Consider the following 19,470-nt stretch of genomic DNA (forward strand, 5'->3'; position numbering starts at 1 on the left):
AACCTACGGTAACAACCAGCACGTGGCCAACCTTAGGAGACCTGCCCCTGACCGTGGTGGCCAGGGCAACCATGTGCACTCACCCTCAGGGTTGTGATGGTGGCAGGATCCCGAAGCCGACCCTCCTCATCTTTCAGATTGTAGCCTTCTGGCCTCTTATCACGCTCGCTGACTTTCCACAGCTTCACAGTTTTATCTGCAGTGGGCAACCAGATTAAGTCAGAATTATAGTGAAAAGAAAGCTCATAAGGGAGTTTTCCTGGGGGCAGTGGGGAAAGGAAGAGGTAAGGCTGGAGAGAATTGCTACAGAAGCTGGCTCACATCAAGGGTTGCCGTGCATAAATCCCTTGTCATTTGAAGGCAGAGCTCATATTTCAAAACAAAAACATACATTATGCTGGGACAAATGGATTTCCCTGACAATGGGCTCTTAAATCTATAGCGTATACCTTAATTTAGCTCATTCCATAAAAGCATTTATTGAACATTGAATAACAAGAGTAGCGACATACATAGAGCTTACAATGTAACTAAGAATTTTACATGAAAAATTTGTTTAACAATCATAACTCTGGAAGTAGGTGCTATTATCTCTATTTTAGCATCTCACCTCACTGACACATCATCCTTACCATGTCCTAAAAGGCCCTTCATGACCTGCCCTCTCCACTTTCTCCACCTTTCTGGCCTCCCTGTCCACCCTCTCCCTGCTCACTCACTGTGCTCCTGCCACATGGCTTCCCTACTGCTCCAGGTACACGTTAAGCTCACTAAGCCTTAGGGCCTTTGCACTTGCTGTGTCTTCTGCCAGGAAACCCCTTTACCCTCTTTTTCATGTAATTCGCTTCTTTACTTTTCTCTTGCATTTGCATCCCAACCTTAGAGAGGCTTATGTAAAACCTACCTAAAAATGCTGTCCTCAGAACCATTCTCTATCTCCTCTCTGCTGCTTTATTTTTCTTCATAATACTTTTTACTACCTGACAATTGGTTGATTATTTATCAAATAACTATCTGTCTTGTCTCACTAGAGTGTAAAATTGTTGAAGGTAGGGATTCTATCTCCCTTGTTCATCACTGTACCACCAGCACCCAGAACAGTGCCTGGCACATAGTAGCTGCTCAACAAACATTAGTAGGGCAAATGAACAAATCTTATCTACCTACATAGTGCATATTTCTATCAATATTCAGGAAAATAAAATGGTAAGGAGATACCTTGAAATGCTCCTTTCCTTTTGCTGCTTCTATGGAGTCTCCAGCTGGAAACCACCTTTCTCAGATTTGTACTGCCCCAGCACTTTACACAACTTGATGACACCTGTCATTCTCCATAGCATTGAAACAGAGAACTCCTATCCCTACAGAACTTCCATGAGAACTCCCATCCCTACGCATGTCATGCAGGCCAACGAAATGAGTAAAAAGGGCTAAAGGATCTGTGGAACTGGAATGACATGCCCTACATGCAGGCTTTTAATTTTTTTTATTTATTTATGTATTTTTTTTAGACGGAGTCTCTCATTTTCACCTAGGCTGGAGTGCAGTGGCACGATCTCGGCTCACTGCAAGCTCCGCCTCCCGGGTTCATGACATTCTCCTGCCTCAGCCTCCCGAGTAGCTGGGACTACAGTCGCCCGCCACCATGCCTGGCTAATTTTTTTGTATTTTCATTAGAGGCGGGGCTTCACCGTGTTAGCCAGGATGGTCTTGATCTCCTGACATCGTGATCCACCCGCCTTGGCATCCCAAAGTGCTGGGATTACAGGCGTGAGCCACTGCACCTGGCCTAATTCAATTATTTAAGGAGACAAGATCAGGCAAACAAATCATGTCTGCTGGCCACATGCCTTAGTGGGCTTTCCTTATCAGATCCAGTGTACATTTTTTATACTTGTTTTAACATATCTTTTTGAAGGCAGAAACTTAGTTGCCTTCTTTGTATCTTCCTCTGTCCTGCACAAGGTAGGGTTTGGAATTAGACAACCTTGGGCCCAGTGCCCACTCTGACGCCAGTCACATGGCCAAGGACGGGGATTCCCAGGCAGTGGGTACATAACCCTTCCTCCCTTCCTCCCTTCCCTCCCTCCTTCCTTCCTTCCCTTCTTCCCTTTTTTCCTTCCTTCTTTCTTTCCTTCCTTCCTTCTTTCATTCCTTCCTTCCCTTCTTCCTTCCCTTCCTCCACCCTTCCTCTCCCTTTTCTTCCCTTCCTCTCTTCTTCTTTTATTTTTAATTGAGATAGGGTCTCACTCTGTCGCCTAGGCTGGAGTGCAGTGGTGTGATCATGGCTCACTGCAGCCTCGACTTCCTGGGCTCAGGTGATTCTCTCATCTCAGCCTCCAGAGTAGTTAGGATCACAGTCGCATGTCAACATGCTCAGAGAATTTTTGTAGTTTTTATAGAGACGTCGTTTTGTCGTGTTGCCTAGGCTGATCTCAAACTCCCAGGCTCAAGCAATCTGCCCACCTTTGCCTCCCAAAGTGCTGGGATTACAGGCATGAGCCATCACACCCAACCATAACTAGTATTTCTTAAGCAACAGGTAAGATTGCCAGATTTAGCAAGTAAAAAAGTACAGAACGCCCAGTTAAGTTTGAATTTCAGATAAGAAAAAAAAAAATTAGTATGAGTATATCCCTTATAGTTCAATCTTACAAAGAAACAAAGAAAGATGGTGCCTCAGTTTCTTTATTTGTAAACTGGGGAAACAGTATCTTCCTGATGGGGCTCTGATGAGGATTAAATAAATCACAGCATGGAGAGTGTTTAACACAGTATTAGGCTTCTAATAATGGTCCACAAATGATAGCTTTTATTAGAATTAGCAAATTGGGCAACTATCTTGCCATAATAACATGTTGCTCTGACAGCTTTAGCTTCATCCCTCGATAACATCAGCACATCCTATTTCTTCTCTGTAACACTGTCGGGGAAGAAAAGCCGTCCCTCTGGGAATTCCTTCCTCTTTTGCCCCTTGCTTCATTCCTCCACTTCTCCTCACCTGACTTTTCACCACCACCTCCCAATTCTCATGCCTTTGGGAGGACAGATCTTCTAAGTAGGAGATGTGGATCACAGTACCATTCGCCTTGAAGCTGCCAGAAACAAATGCCTTGTTCTTAGAGGTCTTAATGTACCACATTGTGAAGTGGGCTTTCGGCAGCAAATAAGTGCCCCATTTTCTTGATATGGGCATCACTTGGGCTGCTCATGTCTGACACACTGGCAAGGCTGCTAAGTGTATGATTTGTGCGCTCTGAATTGTGCAGTCACCCTGGCTTGTGCTGGAGCAAAAGGAGATCCTGCTGCATACTGAACTGCTTTTTAGGGTGAGAAAATGAACATGGGCCATATTTACACAGTCACGTGACTAGCTCTTGATCAGTTATGGCTTAGAACATCCCCACAATTTTAATACCAAATTTTTTTTGTTGCGTGGATTTGGAATGTATCCCATCCCCTTTGCAAAGTTAACATTGTATATTTTTCTTATCATGAATGACAAATTGCTATACAGAGAAACAGAGAAATCATGGGTATAACGTAAAGAATAAAAATAACCAACAACTTCTCCAGTCAGGGATGATCATCATCAACATTTTTCATAAATCCTTATAGTACTTTTTCTATGTACTTTGGGGGTAGAATCCAAATCTATAATATTGCACATACAGATTTTGTATTTTCTCATTTTATTTCCCTCTTTTTGTTATACAAGTGGTACATGGAATGGTTATTCAAATAATCATATCGGGGAAGGGGTGGGGGGAAAATAAAATAGAATAATCACAAAGGTAAAAAAAACTCCCTTAATTCCACTAGAGATATCTATTATACAAATTTTGTGGTTTTTTATATTTATGTATACAATTATGTAACTGCTGTTAGTAAACATAATATGACATACTTAGTTTATAGTATGCATTTGCCTAATCATATTTATCTATACCAACATCTATCCCTGCAAATATACTTATAGGGATAGAATGTATTATGTATACTATAACATAGTATATATGATTTATAATAGTGAGAATTTGTTAACAGCTAAAGGACTAATAGTAGGAGGCTTACTAGTAAACTACAGAAGAATCACGCAAGGAAATACTATGTGGCCATGATGGTATTTTAGACTAACAATTGGGAAGATATTCCTGTTATTAAGTGTTATATTAATAAAAACCTGGTTACAAAAGAGTTTGCAGAATATATCATATTTCTGTTAAGAAACAGATTTATTCATGTCTTTTTGCTTTTTTCTTTAAAAGACTTAACAGTGTTCTCTCTGGATGGGAACACTTTTATTATTTTTGTTTTGCTGTATTTTTTTTTTTTTTTTTTTTTTTTTTACAATGAACTTGTACTAGTTTCATAGTGAGAAAAACAAATTCAGTATATCCCCCCTTCTCATTATAGGTATTAAAGTGGAAGTAGAAAATGAGATAAAACAATGTGTTTTTATGTGGTAAATAATTTGAGGGTCTAGATTCACAATTGAATGTTGGTTTCATTTTTTATCGAAATTGTAAGGTTGAAAATATTTTCTAGCAGAAAGTAAAATTGTTCCTAACTATAATAAGATAAGCAGTATATTTTCTTAGAGATAATTGAAGGTGAATTCAATGCAATTCCCCATGGTTGGGTTGCCTGGAGTCATTCTTGACTTTATTATCACACTATTTTTCTTGACTCTGTCTTGAAGCTTTGTGAATAAAAAAGTCTAAGGAACATGTGACTGTTAATATGAGTAATGACTTTTTCTTTCTTCTTGCTGGTTCTCTGAGTAGTTTATCATCACTTGTGGCAGCTTTTAAACACAATCTTGTCATCTATCTTCATTTTCTCTTTTGTACAGTAATTCCAATTGTCTTCCATTAATTTTTGCATGTTAACCTATTTGGCCTAAGGGGGATTCTCAACCTCAATATTAGTATAAAAAAGAAAATTACATAAGAACATGGGAATTTTTCTTAGAAGAATCATTTTGAGATGCTGTTGGCATATGAAACAGTATCCCAAATGGGAAGATAATATCCTTGTTAATCAAAAAACTATTTAAAAACTCAATTAACAGAATATTATGCTATATAATGAATCTTCATTGCATTTCACTGATTTTTTCCCCATCCCCCCCAACAAAGTAGTTAATAAGTCCTTGAGGTTTTTTTTTGTTTTTTTTTTCTTTTTTGAGATGGAGTCTTGCTCTGTTGCCCAGGCTGGAGGGCAGTGGAGTGATCTTGGCTGACTTCAAGCCCCGCCTCCTGGATTCACACCATTCTCCTGCCTCAGCTTCCCGAGTAGCTGGTACTACAGGCACCCACCACCACACCTGGCTAATTTTTTTTTTTTGTATTTTTAGTAGGGACAGGGTTTCACCGTGTTAGCCAGGATGGTCTCGATCTCCTGATCTCGTGATCCGCCCACCCTCGGCCTCCCAAAGTGCTGGGATTACAGGTGTGAGCCACTGCGCCTGGCCAAGTCCTTGAGCTTTAAATGCAATAATCAATAGGCTAAATTTGATCATATAAAGTAAGTTAGCTATAGAAGACAATCAGACATTTTCCTCTGCCTGAAGTAAGTCAAAATCATCATAAGTCTCTTTTATTCCGAGTAGTGTTGAATCTGCAAAGCCTGTTAGTGAAACTTAAATAGCAAAAGTAAAAGGAAAGAAATTGAAACAAATTTATGTGGTTTGGCTTCCAAGAAATCAGGATTGCAAAACGTAAACAGAACAATAAATAACAGTTATGAGAAAGAATCAAACTACCTGGAGTCTGGAAAAACAGATGAGTAGAGATCTGGTCATGAGGAGATGAGATATGCTTGGATAACCCTAAAGCAGTTGCATCCGAATTGTCATTTTTTAGACTTCTATGCTGGCTTTATATTTGAGAGATTTGGTGTTCAAATGCATTAAATAACTTGCCCCTTTTTTCCATGGGATTAATATGAGACTTATTGTAAAAACTTTACAAATTAAAATGACAAAAGGAACAAATTGGCAAGTTACCCATACTGCACAAAAATTAATCATGATGAACCTTATGTTGTATTTCCTTCCAGTCTTTAAAAACATTCATGTATGTTTGATCACATTATTGACATTTTATTTTTTCACTTGAAATATGAACATTTCCCTTTCTTTTTAAATCCCTTGCTTCTTGCTTCTCGATTTAAATTAAAATGTATATTCCTCATAGATTCACATGTGAGATAAAATGAATCATTCTCCAACTCATTTTCTTGGGAGAGGGTGTTTAATTTTTAAATATGAATCCTTTTAATTGTTATGCTATTCAATTAGCACCCTTTAACATCTGACTTTATGCCAAGTTGTTTTGAGCTTAGATGGTTTCTTTTAGCAAGGATTTAAGAACCTGGAGGTTAGGTAATTCCACTGTATAAAGACTTACCCAGTGATTAAGTAATTTGTCTCTCTATTCAATACCCAACATCCTCTCTCTCTGACCTATTTATGTCAACTCCTCTTCATCCAACAAATGGTGTTAAGTATGGAGGGAGATAGGGAAAGAAACCCTTTCTTGATTTTTTTTGTTATAAAGTCCCTATCTCTTCTTGCCTTGTGCTCCTATCTTAGAACTTAATTTTTGTCAGAGAGACACACAGCCATCTGCTTTGCAGACCCTAAAATATATTTAGGGATTAATAACTTCTATTCAATATGCCAACCTCACAGAGACAGCATGTCGAGTTTCCTGAAATGTATTCCCAGAATAACACTCAGTGAATCTTAAGACAGGAAGTCACATTCCAAAAACACCTGCAAATAATCTGCAATAGTTGCAAACTGCAGATAATGGGTCTCACATAATTGGGTCATACATTTAATATTTTAAAAAACAGTAGTTACTATTTAGTGAGGGCCTAATCTGTGTGTGCCAGGCACTCTGCTAAGCATCTTGCAAATGTTATTTCTAAGTTTTTCAACAGCCCACATGGTTCAAAGGAAAATTGAGGTTAAGAGAGATTGAAATATATAGTTTGGCCGACTGTATCACTGAAAATACCAAACAGGAAAAATCACTTCCACCTACCATTAGTAGACAGAAGAAAGTAAGCTGCATTCTGCTGGGGGAGCCATCTTATTTTATTGATTTTTTCTTCTATTTCTAAGCTCTTCAGGTAATCGAACTCGGGTTCATGGCTCTGGAATGTGCTGTAAACATTGTATTCACCCCTACGATGAACCTGATTTTTACTCTGTAAGAAAGGAAAAAAATACACAAACGATTAAATCACAGTAGCCAACTGTAAAACTCGCCAACTCCCTTCTTTTTCTAGCAGTCATTGGGGGTGGGATGAGGGCAGGGCCACTAGCACCTCTGAAAAAAAAATTATATAATTATACACATGAACTTCTGTACTATCATCTAGTATATATAATACATAGAAATATATTAAAATAGAACAAAATTTGAAAATCAATATAAATAGAAGTTCTAATATTTTCTTTGTGCATCCTAACAGATGCTGCAGTCACCCATTGGAGTGAGCCATCCCACAGTGGCATTCGTAAATACTTACATCGAGCCCTTAAAGAGACTACAAAGTTGTAGCATCTGTGACTTTCATTGGCCTTGTAAGATCTCATCTGACTCTCATGAAACCTCTGAGGTAGGCGGGGCAAAGAAATGGACAAAAGAGGCTCAGATATTAAATGACTTCCCCTAGGTCTCACAGCTCATAAGGAGCAGATTTGGGCCTCAGATATGCCCCTGCTACTTTTTTCTGTTTTTCTTTCCAACATGAGTGACAAAGCAGACAGGAGCTCAGGGATGCTACCTGCATCATTAAGGAATGATGAGACTTTACCTCTTGGCTTTCCTCTAGCACTGATTATGCAATGAGCAAACAACAGGGACTACATACATGAGAGAATTAAACACAAGGGCAAGGGTCTGCAGAAATGGGAAGAAAAAGAAAAAAAGGAAGAGAAGAGAAAAAACAGGATGTGAAAGAAAGAAGGAGAAGAAGAGGAAAGTGGAAAGGGAAGTTTTATTTCAGGTATTTTAGGTCCTTATTACCAAGAGCTTCAAGATGCAGGCTTTGAAAAACTCAAAAATTCAAATATGAGTCTTATTAAACGTTTGTTATAAAAGCTTGACTCTTAATAAAAGGGTTAATTTCCAACTGTGTATTTCTAGGTGGATATAAAATATCCAAACCCAAATCTCAACTTACTAACCAGCGAGAGTGCTGAACCCTGGGTGTGAAATGTATTTGTGCGGACTCTCTGGGAGTGTGCCTCCTAAGAATTCACTCCTGGAGTTCACCCACTGAAGTCAAAAGCAGGTCTGCCCTAGATGACGTCACATGGGTTTGTTTCTCAGATTTAGTGCTCATTTTAATCCCAAGACTGGCCACAAAGCTTAATGCTTAATTGCAGGTTCTTTATCCTCATTGACATTTATTTTTTTATTGAACAAAACTACCCTGCTTTAGAAAATGTGTCCCCCATCATTCCACTAATGAATCAGGCTTCCCAAATATTTCACTAAATTAAAATAGGTGAAACCTATAAATAGCTAACAGAAAATGTAGAGCAGAATATTACTGGCAACATGCTGCCTTGGGTAATTTATGCTAAATAGCTCCTCCGGTTCCTCTTTATCATCACTGCGAACCTAATTGGGTTTTTTTTTTTTTTTTTTTTTTTTTTAAAGAAAAAGCTGGAAAAGGAGGTTTGAAAATCAGTGTTCAAAAGACTTTAAATGCTGACATACTTGGTACTATCCTGCTCATTTGCAGAGAGAGCCAGTCCACCTTAACAATACATTTATAAGAGTGTTGATTTGCTACCATCCAAATCAGACTGTCAAGTGTGTGTAGTATGTGCCAGACCAATTAGCACTAGGCAGCTCTGGAAAAGCAGGAACAATTCCAGGTCACGAAGAGCTATTAGTTTCTACTTGCCAACCACATTTTCGTGTTTCCAGGGCCAATGGAATAGGCTGGATGCCTGATTTAATGCTGAACACTTGAATTTATACGGAACCCCGAGGGATTACGATGCCCTTATAGAAATTAATTGCAAATAATGTGCAATTACCAAATATATCACCTCTAAATGAGGCTTTCCTTTTTTGAGGGGAGGTGTAACGCAAATGGCTTTGAGGCACAAAGCAGGCTTTAAATTGCTAGGGAAGTCTCTTGTGAAACCTTCCTCTCACATTGGGCCTCCCTCACGCTTCCTGAGTGCCCAGTGAATCTCAGAGGCAGGCAGTGGCAGATGGGAGAGTTACTAGAACACAGACTGGCCTGCTGGAAGCTCCAAGACCATGCCAGGGGAGGCCAAGGAAGTCAAATTGGGCCATAATTCCATTCTAACAAACAGAAGCAGACACCAAAAAACTCAATTTATATGAAAAAGAGAAACAATTCCTAGTGGAACCCATGTCCCAGGAAGAAATGGGTTTATGAAAGTCACTGGAAGTTAGAACTCCTGCTCAGAAATGGTCCTATATGTAGCACTCAGCTTCAGGGGCCTCTGTGTCACCTACAGTGATACTGTGATGTGTGTCATATGCTTTACTCAGATGCCAGTTTGTGGCCTTTAATCCCTTTGGTGAGGCGAGCTATCATTTTCTTCTCTCCTGTCCCAAGTTGTCCTCTTCACATCTGTTGGCAAATAAACTATTTTTTTTTTTTCTCCTACATATTCTGGCAGCACCTGAAATCAAGGGAGACTGAATTTCAATGGCTCTATGACAGATCCCACTGAAAAAGGAGGAGTTATGCTCAACAAGCACCCATGGAATTTTGCAGGTCAGGCTATCAGTGAAGTTGTTTTGAAGGTGTAACATCCAGGCTTAGAAAGATAAGGCCATGCCCAGAAAAGGCTCTCTTTTACAGGGCTTTTATGAGTCTGAATGTAGAACTGCTGATGTTAATGACTTTTTGGCAGTTTTTAGTTTTCGAGCAAAGCAGCAAGGTTAAGTGCGACACATAAGGATTAAAGAACAGTAGGAGGCCTCCTTTAAAAAGAGAAGAAAATGGGCACTTTGCATTCACCACCACTTACCTCCTGCTCTCGTTGAAATATTACAACCCGACCCCCCTTGTCCCCTGTCGCTAGTAATTCTCCCGTGTGGTTGAATTCTACCGTAGAGATAATGTCAGCTGCAAAGAAGAAGACAAAGGCAATTTAAGTAACTGCACACTTACTTTGAAAGGATAGATAATAGATATACTTTTCTGTGCATTTAAGGGCTTAGGGCTTTGTCTCTGCAGTGGAATTTACAAGGATATTATGTTCTGGGTTTTAAATGCCACCAGAAGTGGCACTTGGGAAGTAAATTTCCTAGATGCCCACACTGCACTGTGGTCTCCTGGAACATCTGGAGAGAATAAAAGGGAAAAGCACATTTAGACCCTTTTTTAAGTAAGAGAAAATTAACTTCATGATGGCTGAAGGAAATGGTGATTTTCTTTGATGATTTCTACCAACCACACACCCTTCATGTACCCATGGCCTTTACACCAAGAATCTTCCCCACACAGGCTTCAGTTGTGGCTATTCAAATCAGTCCTGGGGGCGCTGATGAAGCAGGGTTAGGATGCTTGAAGCTCAGTCATGGAAAATGGAGGAACAGAGCACAAAGAAATCATTGGGAAAACTCTGCCAGTCAATAATTCAAGGAAGGAACTGATGAATGCTCCAGCTTGGCCCGTGCCCCTTCTTTTTTTGTGAGCCCAGTGCATCCTTTGGAAGAGCATGCCTTATTTCAACCCCAGGAGAAGGGTGCTGAGAAAACAAGGTCACAAGGGCAGAGAAGTGAGGGCAATTTGTACTCTGTATTTCTAATCAGAGAAAATGCACAGGGACCAGGAACTCAGATCACAGATAATTGCTGACGGAATGCCAGCCTGCCAAGTCTTTCTTCCATGCTGGTTACCCCTGGAGGAACATGGACAGGTAAATTACCTATGATTGGATTTATTAGGGCTATTTTTAGAAAAATGTCAGAGGTTAATTCCCCCACAATTATTCCCCTGCAGGGCTCCAACAATTGCTACCAAGAGTGCAAATGAGTTAAAAAAAAAAAAAAAAAAAAAAAAAAAAAAGAGGCAGGGGAATTATGACTATGGCCTTTGACAGGAACATTCTGAAGGTAATGTCTATGTAAGGATAGCGAAGGGGAAACAGTGAGGTGGAAAACTAAGGCAATTACCCCTGAGTAATTCTGATCTCAAATCTTACTCTTATATCATCATTTCAGGATTTTCTTTGTATGCCTGATTTGTTCAGGTAAGTAGTGTAAAATTCTCCACTTCACATATAACTGTTCTTTCCATGTATGAAAAGGCTCCTTATGGTCATTCATTGTGCAGAAGTTAACAAAAATAAGGTATAAACCTTGGTCACTTTCAAGCTAGACACATTTAAAAGAACAATTCTTGATTTCTTGTTTTGACTTCTTAGATGATTGACCTCATAGATAGCAAATTCAAAGCCCTACAGGGCCACAAAGTAACATAGGTGAACTAGAAAGACTACGTATGTCTCCTTTAAAGGGGCAAGTGGCTATTTAGCTTAAGCTGATTGGGGCCATGATTGCCTGTATTGCCATGTATTGCCTGATGTTTTGATTTTTTAAGTATATATAGGAAGCTGGAAATCAAGACGTTTACGCAAAAATCTCTTAAAGTTTATATATTGGCAAGTATTTTTTTCTTTTTCTTTTTTTTTTTTTTGTTTTTTGTTTTTGAGACGGAGTCTCGCTCTGTAGTCCAGGCTGGAGTGCAGTGGCTGGATCTCAGCTCACTGCAAGCTCCGCCTCCCGGGTTTAGGCCATTCTCCTGCCTCAGCCTCCCAAGTAGCTGGGACTACAGGTGCCCGCCACCTCACCCGGCTAGTTTTTTGAATTTTTTTAGTAGAGACGGGGTTTCACCGTGTTAGCCAGGATGGTCTCGATCTCCTGACCTCGTGATCCGCCCATCTCGGCCTCCCAAAGTGCTGGGATTACAGGCTTGAGCCACCGCACCCGGCCGGCAAGTATTTTTTTCAATGCCATGAGAATGAAAAAATAATCATATCTGTGGGCTGAATATGATTTGTGGGTTATCAGTTTATGACTTCTAGTGTACAGAGTCTTCATTTGGAGTAGGCTATCTTATTCCAATACTGATGCTCTTAACTAGAAATCTAGTTCATTTTCTCAAGAAGACTCCTCCAGTGAATGCTACCCTTAAGGAAACACAAAATAAGCAATATGGTTACTAAGTTCCAGATGTAAGTTTAGAAGGTCCATTTATGTAACCAATGCCCATGAATTGAGAACAAAGTCCAGGCAGTGAGAAAGTCAGACACCTCAAGTGAGTTATTTGACCACTTTCCTTTGTTATAGTTTGCCCATCTTAGCAAACCACTCCCATGTTTAGAGGAGAGAAGGCATCTACTTAACATTTGCAGTTGCCTCAGATTGCCCTGCTTGAAAGCACCAGTGCTAAGTTACACTTCTAACATTAACCACTGCTTCTGACTTTTCAATGAGTGGTTAGCAAAGGGTTATTCATGGGGCTTCCCAATTTGGGTAGAGCCTAAAGCAGGCATGGCTATTGCTTTTCACCTTGGTCTTTGGTCAGGTACAAAGGCTGGTCCAGTTCAAGGCTCTTAAACTGCTTAAATACTAACATTTCTCAGAAAGAAAGAGTAGCAGGAAATAATGAGAGGGTGGTGGGAACCAGTCCTGAGGTTTACAATGCCCAGCTCTTGGTCTTAGAGCTATGTTCTAAGATTCTGCTTACATGCAGTCTATGCCCTTTCACTGGACAGTGACTAATGCAGAACACTAGAGTTCTGGGTGGGGTGCAAGGGTCTTACAATGAGAACTAAAGATGGGCCTTTCCTTTTGGTCAAGTTGGGTATCAGAAAAGAATTAAGGAGCAAGATGGCCGAATAGGAACAGCTCCAGTCTCCAGCTCCCAGCACGAGCGACACAGAAGACAGGTGATTTCTGCACTTTCAACTGAGGTACTGGGTTCATCTCACTAGGGAGTGCTGGACAATCAGTGCTGGTCAGCTGCTGCAGCCCGACCAGCGAGAGCTGAAGCAGGGCGAGGCATCGCCTCACCTGGGAAGCGCAAGGGGGAAGGGAATCCCTTTTCCTAGCCAGGGGAACTGAGACACACAACACCTGGAAAATCGGGTAACTCCCACCATAATACTGTGCTTTACCAAGGGTCTTAGCAAATGGGCACACCAGGAGATTATATCCCACACCTGGCTGGGAGGGTCCCACGCCCACGGAGCCTCGCTCATTGCTAGCACAGCAGTCTGCGATCTAATGGCAAGGCAGCAGCGAGGCTGGGGGAGGGACGCCTGCTATTGCTGAGGCTTAAGTAGGTAAACAAAGCCGCTGAGAAGCTCGAACTGGGTGGAACTCACAGCAGCTCAAGGAGGCCTGCCTGTCTCTGTAGACTCCACCTCTGGGGACAGGGCACAGCTAAACAACAACAACAACAACAACAACAACAACAACAACAACAACAACAAAAAAGAAGCAGAAACCTCTGCAGACGCAAACGACTCTGTCTGACAACTTTGAAGAGAGCAATGGATCTCCCAACACGGAGGTTGAGATCTGAGAACGGACAGACTGACTGCTCAAGTGGGTCCCTGAACCCTGAGTAACCTAACTGGGAGACATCCCTCACTAGGGGCAGACCAACACTCCACATCTCACACGGTGGAGTACACCCCTGACAGGAAGCTTCCAAAGCAAGAACAGACAGGTACACTTGCTGTTCAGCAATATTCTATCTTCTGCAGCCGATATCCAGGCAAACAGGGTCTGGAGTGGACCTCAAGCAATCTCCAGCAGACCTACAGCTGAGGGTCCTGACTGTTAGAAGGAAAACTAACAAACAGGAAGGACACCCACACCAAAACCCCATTCGTACGTTACCATCATCAAAGAACAGAGGCTGATAAAACTACAAAGATGGGGAAAAAGCAGGGCAGAAAAGTTGGAAATTCAAAAAATAAGAGCACATCTCCCACTGCAAAGTAACGCAGCTCATTGCCAGCAATGGATCAAAACTGCACGGAGAATGACTTTGACGAGATGAAAGAAGAAGGCTTCAGTCCATCAAACTTCTCAGAGCTAAAGGAGGAATTATGTACCCAGCGCAAAGAAACTAAAAATCTTGAAAAAAGAGTGGAAGAATTGATAACTAGATTAATGCAGAGAAGGCCATAAACGAACTGACAGAGATGAAAACCATGACACAAGAAATACGTGACAAATGCACAAGCTTCAGTAACCGACTCGATCAACTGGAAGAAAGAGTATCAGCGACTGAGGATCAAATGAATGAAATGAAGCGAGAAGAGAAATCTAAAGAAAAAAGAAGAAAAAGAAATGAACAAAGTCTGCAAGAAGTATGGAATTATGTAAAAAGACCAAATCTACATCTGATTGGGGTGCCTGAAAGTGAGGGGGAAAATGGAACCAAGTTGGAAAACACTCTTCAGGATATCATCCAGGAGAACCTCCCCAACCTAGTAGGGCAGGCCAACATTCAAATTCAGGAAATACAGAAAACGCCACAAAGATACTCCTCGAAAAGAGCAAATCCAAGACACATAATTGCCAGATTCACCAAAGTTGAAATGAAGGAAAAAATCTTAAGGGCGGCCAGAGAGAAAGGTCAGGTTACCCACAAAGGGAAGCCCATCAGACTAACAGCAGACCTCTTGGCAGAAACTCTACAAGCCAGAAGAGAGTGGGGGCCAATATTCAACATTCTTAAAGAAAAGAATTTTCAACCCAGAATTTCATATCCAGCCAAACTAAGTTTCATAAGTGAAGGAGAAATAAAATCCTTTACAGATAAGCAAATGCTTAGAGATTTTGTCACCACCAGGCCTGCCTTACAAGAGACCCGAAGGAAGCACTAAACATGGAAAGGAACAACCGGTACCGGCCATTGCAAAAACATGCCAAAATGTAAAGACCATCGAGGCTAGGAAGAAACTGCATCAACTAATGAGCAAAATAACCAGTTAATATCATAATGGCAGGATCAAGTTCACACATAACAATATTAACCTTAAATGTAAATGGACTAAATGCTCCAATTAAAAGACACAGACTGGCAAACTGGATAAAGAGTCAAGACCCATCAGTTTGCTATATTCAGGAGACCCATCTCACATGCAGACACATACATAGGCTCAAAATAAAGGGATGGAGGAAGATCTACCAAGCAAATGGAGAATAAAAAAAAGCAAGGGTTGCAATCCTAGTCTCTGATAAAATAGACTTTAAACCATCAAAGATCAAAAGAGACAAAGAAGGCCATTACATAATGGTAAAGGGATCAATTCAACAAGAAGAGCTAACTATCCTAAACATAGATGCACCCAATACAGGAGCACAGAAATTCATAAAGCAAGTCCTTAGAGACTTACAAAGAGACTTAGACTCCCACACAATAATAATGGGAGACTTTAACACCCCACTGTCAACATTAGACAGATCAACGGGACAGAAAGTTAACATGGATATCCAGGAATTGAACTCATCTCTGCAGCAAGCAGACCTAATAGACATCTACAGAACTCTCCACCCCAAATCAACAGAATATACATTCTTCTCAGCACCACATCACACTTATTCCAAAATTGACCACACAATTGGAAGTAAAGCACTCCTCAGCAAACGTACAAGAACAGAAATTATAACAAACTGTCTCTCAGACCACAGTGCAATCAATAGAACTCAGGACTAAGAAACTCAATCAAAACTGCTCAACTACATGGAAACTGAATAACCTGCTCCTGAATGACTACTGGGTACATAACGAAAAGAAGGCAGAAATAAAGACGTTCTTTGAAACCAATGAGAACAAAGATACAACATACCAGAATCTCTGGGACACATTTAAAGCAGTGTGTAGAGGGAAATTTATAGCACTAAATGCCCACAAGAGAAAGCTGGAAAGATCTAAAATTGACACCCTAACATCACAATTAAAAGAACTAGAGAAGCAAGAGCAAGCACATTAAAAAGCTAGCAGAAGGCAAGAAATAACTAAGATCAGAGCAGAACTGAAGGAGATAGAAACACAAAAAAACCCTCCAAAAAATCAATGAATCCAGGAGTTGGTTTTCTAAAAGATCAACAAAATTGATAGACCACTAGCAAGACTAATAAAGAAGAAAAGAGAGAAGAATCAAAAAGATGCAATAAAAAATGATAAAGGGCATATCACCACTGACCCCACAGAAATACAAACTACCATCAGAGAATACTATAAACACCTCTATGCAAATCAACTAGAAAATCTAGAAGAAATGGATAATTTCCTGGACACTTACACTGTCCCAAGACTAAACTAGGAAGAAGTTGAATCCCTGAATAGACCAATAGCAGGCTCTGAAATTGAGGCAACAATTAATAGCCTACCAACCAAAAAAAGTCCAGGACCAGATGGATTCACAGCTGAATTCTACCAGAGGTACAAGGAGGAGCTGGTACCATTCCTTCTGAAACTATTCCAATCAACAGAAAAAGAGGGAATCCTCCCTAACTCATTTTATGAGGCCAACATCATCCTGATACCAAAGCCTGGCAGAGATACAACAAAAAAAGAGAATTGTAGACCAATATCCCTGATGAATATTGATGCAAAAATCCTCAGTAAAATACTGGCAAACCAGATCCAGCAGCACATCAAGAAGCTTATCCACCATGATCAAGTGGGCTTCATCTTTGGGATGCAAGGCTGGTTCAACATACACAAATCAATAAACATAATCCAGCATATAAACAGAACCAAAGACAAAAACCACATGATAATCTCAATAGATGCAGAAAAGGCCTTTGACAAAATTCAACAGCCCTTCATGCTAAAAACGCTCAATAAATTTGGTATTGATGGAACGTATCTCAAAATAATAAGAGCTATTTATGACAAACCCACAGCCAATATCATACGGAATGGGCAAAAACTGGAAGTATTCCCTTTGAAAACTGGCACAAGACAGGGATGCCCTCTCTCACCACTCCTATTCAACGTAGTGTTGGAAGTTCTGGCTAGGGCAATCGGGCAAGAGAAAGAAGTAAAGGGTATTCAGTTAGGAAAAGAAGAAGTCAAATTGTCCCTGTTTGCAGATGACATGATTGTATATTTAGAAAACCCCATTGTCTCAGCCCAAAATCTCCTTAGGCTGATAAGAAACTTCAGCAAAGTCTCAGGATACAAAATTAATGTGCAAAAATCACAAGCATTCTTATACACCAGTAACAGACAAACAGAGAGCCAAATCATGAATGAACTTCCATTCACAACTGCTTCAAAGAGAATGAAATGCCTAGGAATCCAACTTACAAGGGATGTAAAGGAACTCTTCAAGGAGAACTACAAACCACTGCTCAGTGAAATAGAAGAGGACACAAACAAATGGAAGAACATACCATGCTCATGGATAGGAAGAATCAATATTGTGAAAATGGCCATACTGCCCAAAGTAATTTATAGATTCAATGCCATCCCCATCGAGCTACCAATGAGTTTCTTCACAGAATTGGAAAAAACTGCTTTAAAGTTCATATGGAACCAAAAAAGAGCCCACATTGCCAAGACAATCCTAAGTCAAAAGAACAAAGCTGGAGGCATCATGCTACCTGACTTCAAACTATACTACAAGGCTACAGTATCAAAACAGCACGGTACTGGTACCAAAACAGAGATACAGACCAATGGAACAGAACAGAGTCCTCAGAAATAATACCACACATCTGCAGCCATCTGATCTTTGACAAACCTGACAAAAACAAGAAATGGGGAAAGGATTCCCTATTTAATAAATGGTGCTGGGAAAATTGGCTAGCCATAAGTAGAAAGCTGAAACTGGATCCTTTCCTTACTCTTTATATGAAAATTAATTCAAGATGGATCAGAGACTTAAATGTTAGACCTAAAACCATAAAAACCCTAGAAGAAAACCTAGACAATACCATTCAGGACATAGGCATGGGCAAGGACTTCAAGTCTAAAACACCAAAAGCAACAGCAGCAAAAGCCAAAATTGGGTTGAGAGGGGGGGCGGAGCAAGATGGCCGAATAGGAACAACTCCAGTCTCCAACTCCCAGCGCGAGCGACACAGAAGACCGGTGATTTCTGCATTTTCAACTGAGGTACTGGGGTCATCTCACTAGGGAGTGCCGGACAATCGGTGCTGGTCAGCTGCTGCAGCCTGACCAGCGAGAGCTGAAGCAGGGCGAGGCATCGCCTCACCTGGAAGCGCAAGGGGGAAGGGGATCCGTTTTCCTAGCCAGGGGAACTGAGACACACAACACCTGGAAAATCGGGTAACTCCCACCCCAATACTGCGCTGTAAGCATACAGGCATTCCAGGAGAATATATCCCACACCTGGCCGGGAGGGTCCCACGCCCACGAAGCCTCCCTCACTGCTAACACAGCAGTCTGCCGCGATCTATCCGCAAGGCAGCAGCGAGGCTGGGGGAGGGGCGCCCGCCATTGCTGAGGCTTAAGTAGGTAAACAAAGCCGCTGGGAAGCTCGAACTGGGTGGAGCTCACAGCAGCTCAAGGAAGCCTGCTTGTCTCTGTAGTCTCCACCTCTGGGGACAGCGCACAGCTGAAGACCAACAGGGGAAGTAGCGGGAGCCGGTGCAGACGCGAACGACTCTGTCTGACAGCTTTGGGGAGAGCCGCGGATCTCCCAACGCGGAGTTTGAGATCTGAGAACGGACAGACTGCCTGCTCAGGTGTGTCCCTGACCCCTGAGTAGCCTAGCTGGGAGAAATCCCCCACTAGGGGCAGTCTGACACCCCACACCTCACAGGGTGGAGTACACCCCTGAGAGGACACTTCCAAAGGAAGAATCAGACAGGTACACTCGCTGTTCAGCAATATTCTATCTTCGGCAACCTCTGCTGCTGATACCCAGGCAAACAGGGTCTGGAGTGGACCTCAAGCAATCTCCAACAGACCAACAGAGAGTCCTTCTGACTGTCAGAAGGAAAACTATCAAACAGGAAGGACACCTATACCAAAACCCCATCAGTTCGTCACCACCATCAAAGACCAGAGACAGATAAAACCACAAAGATGGGGAAGAAGCAGGGCAGAAAAGCTGGAAATTCAAAAAATAAGAGCGCATCTCCCCCTGCAAAGGAGCGCAGCCCATCACCAGCAACGGATCAAAGCTGGTCAGAGAATGACTTGGACGAGAGGAGAGAAGAAGGCTTCAGTCCATCAAACTTATCAGAGCTAAAGGAGGAATTACGTACCCAGCGCAAAGAAACTAAAAATCTTGAAAAAAGAGTGGAAGAATTGACAGCTAGACTCATTAATGCAGAGAAGATCATAAACGAAATGACAGAGATGAAAACCATGACACGAGAAATACGTGACAAATGCACAAGCTTCAGTAACCGACTCGATCAACTGGAAGAAAGAGTATCAGCGATTGAA

At 41.2% G+C, this 19,470-nt stretch overlaps 1 protein-coding gene across 4 annotated transcripts in view; it reads right to left on the reverse strand.

The window, feature by feature from the left end:
- The window catches only part of PPP2R2B (protein phosphatase 2 regulatory subunit Bbeta), a 295,801-nt gene that overhangs the window by 97,177 nt on the left and 179,154 nt on the right, over positions 1-19,470 (reverse strand). For all 4 annotated transcript variants that reach the window (XM_010383388.2, XM_030927531.1, XM_010383383.1 and 1 more), the window contains 3 exons: positions 10,043-10,140; positions 7,056-7,221; positions 84-196 (listed from right to left, as the gene is read on the reverse strand). In XM_010383388.2, the coding sequence (XP_010381690.1) occupies positions 84-196; positions 7,056-7,221; positions 10,043-10,140 (377 nt within the window). The remainder of the gene's footprint in view (positions 1-83; positions 197-7,055; positions 7,222-10,042; positions 10,141-19,470) is intronic.

The sequence above is a fragment of the Rhinopithecus roxellana genome, chromosome 3 (assembly GCF_007565055.1).
Source record: "Rhinopithecus roxellana isolate Shanxi Qingling chromosome 3, ASM756505v1, whole genome shotgun sequence".
In the NCBI taxonomy this organism is placed as follows: Eukaryota; Metazoa; Chordata; class Mammalia; order Primates; family Cercopithecidae; genus Rhinopithecus; species Rhinopithecus roxellana.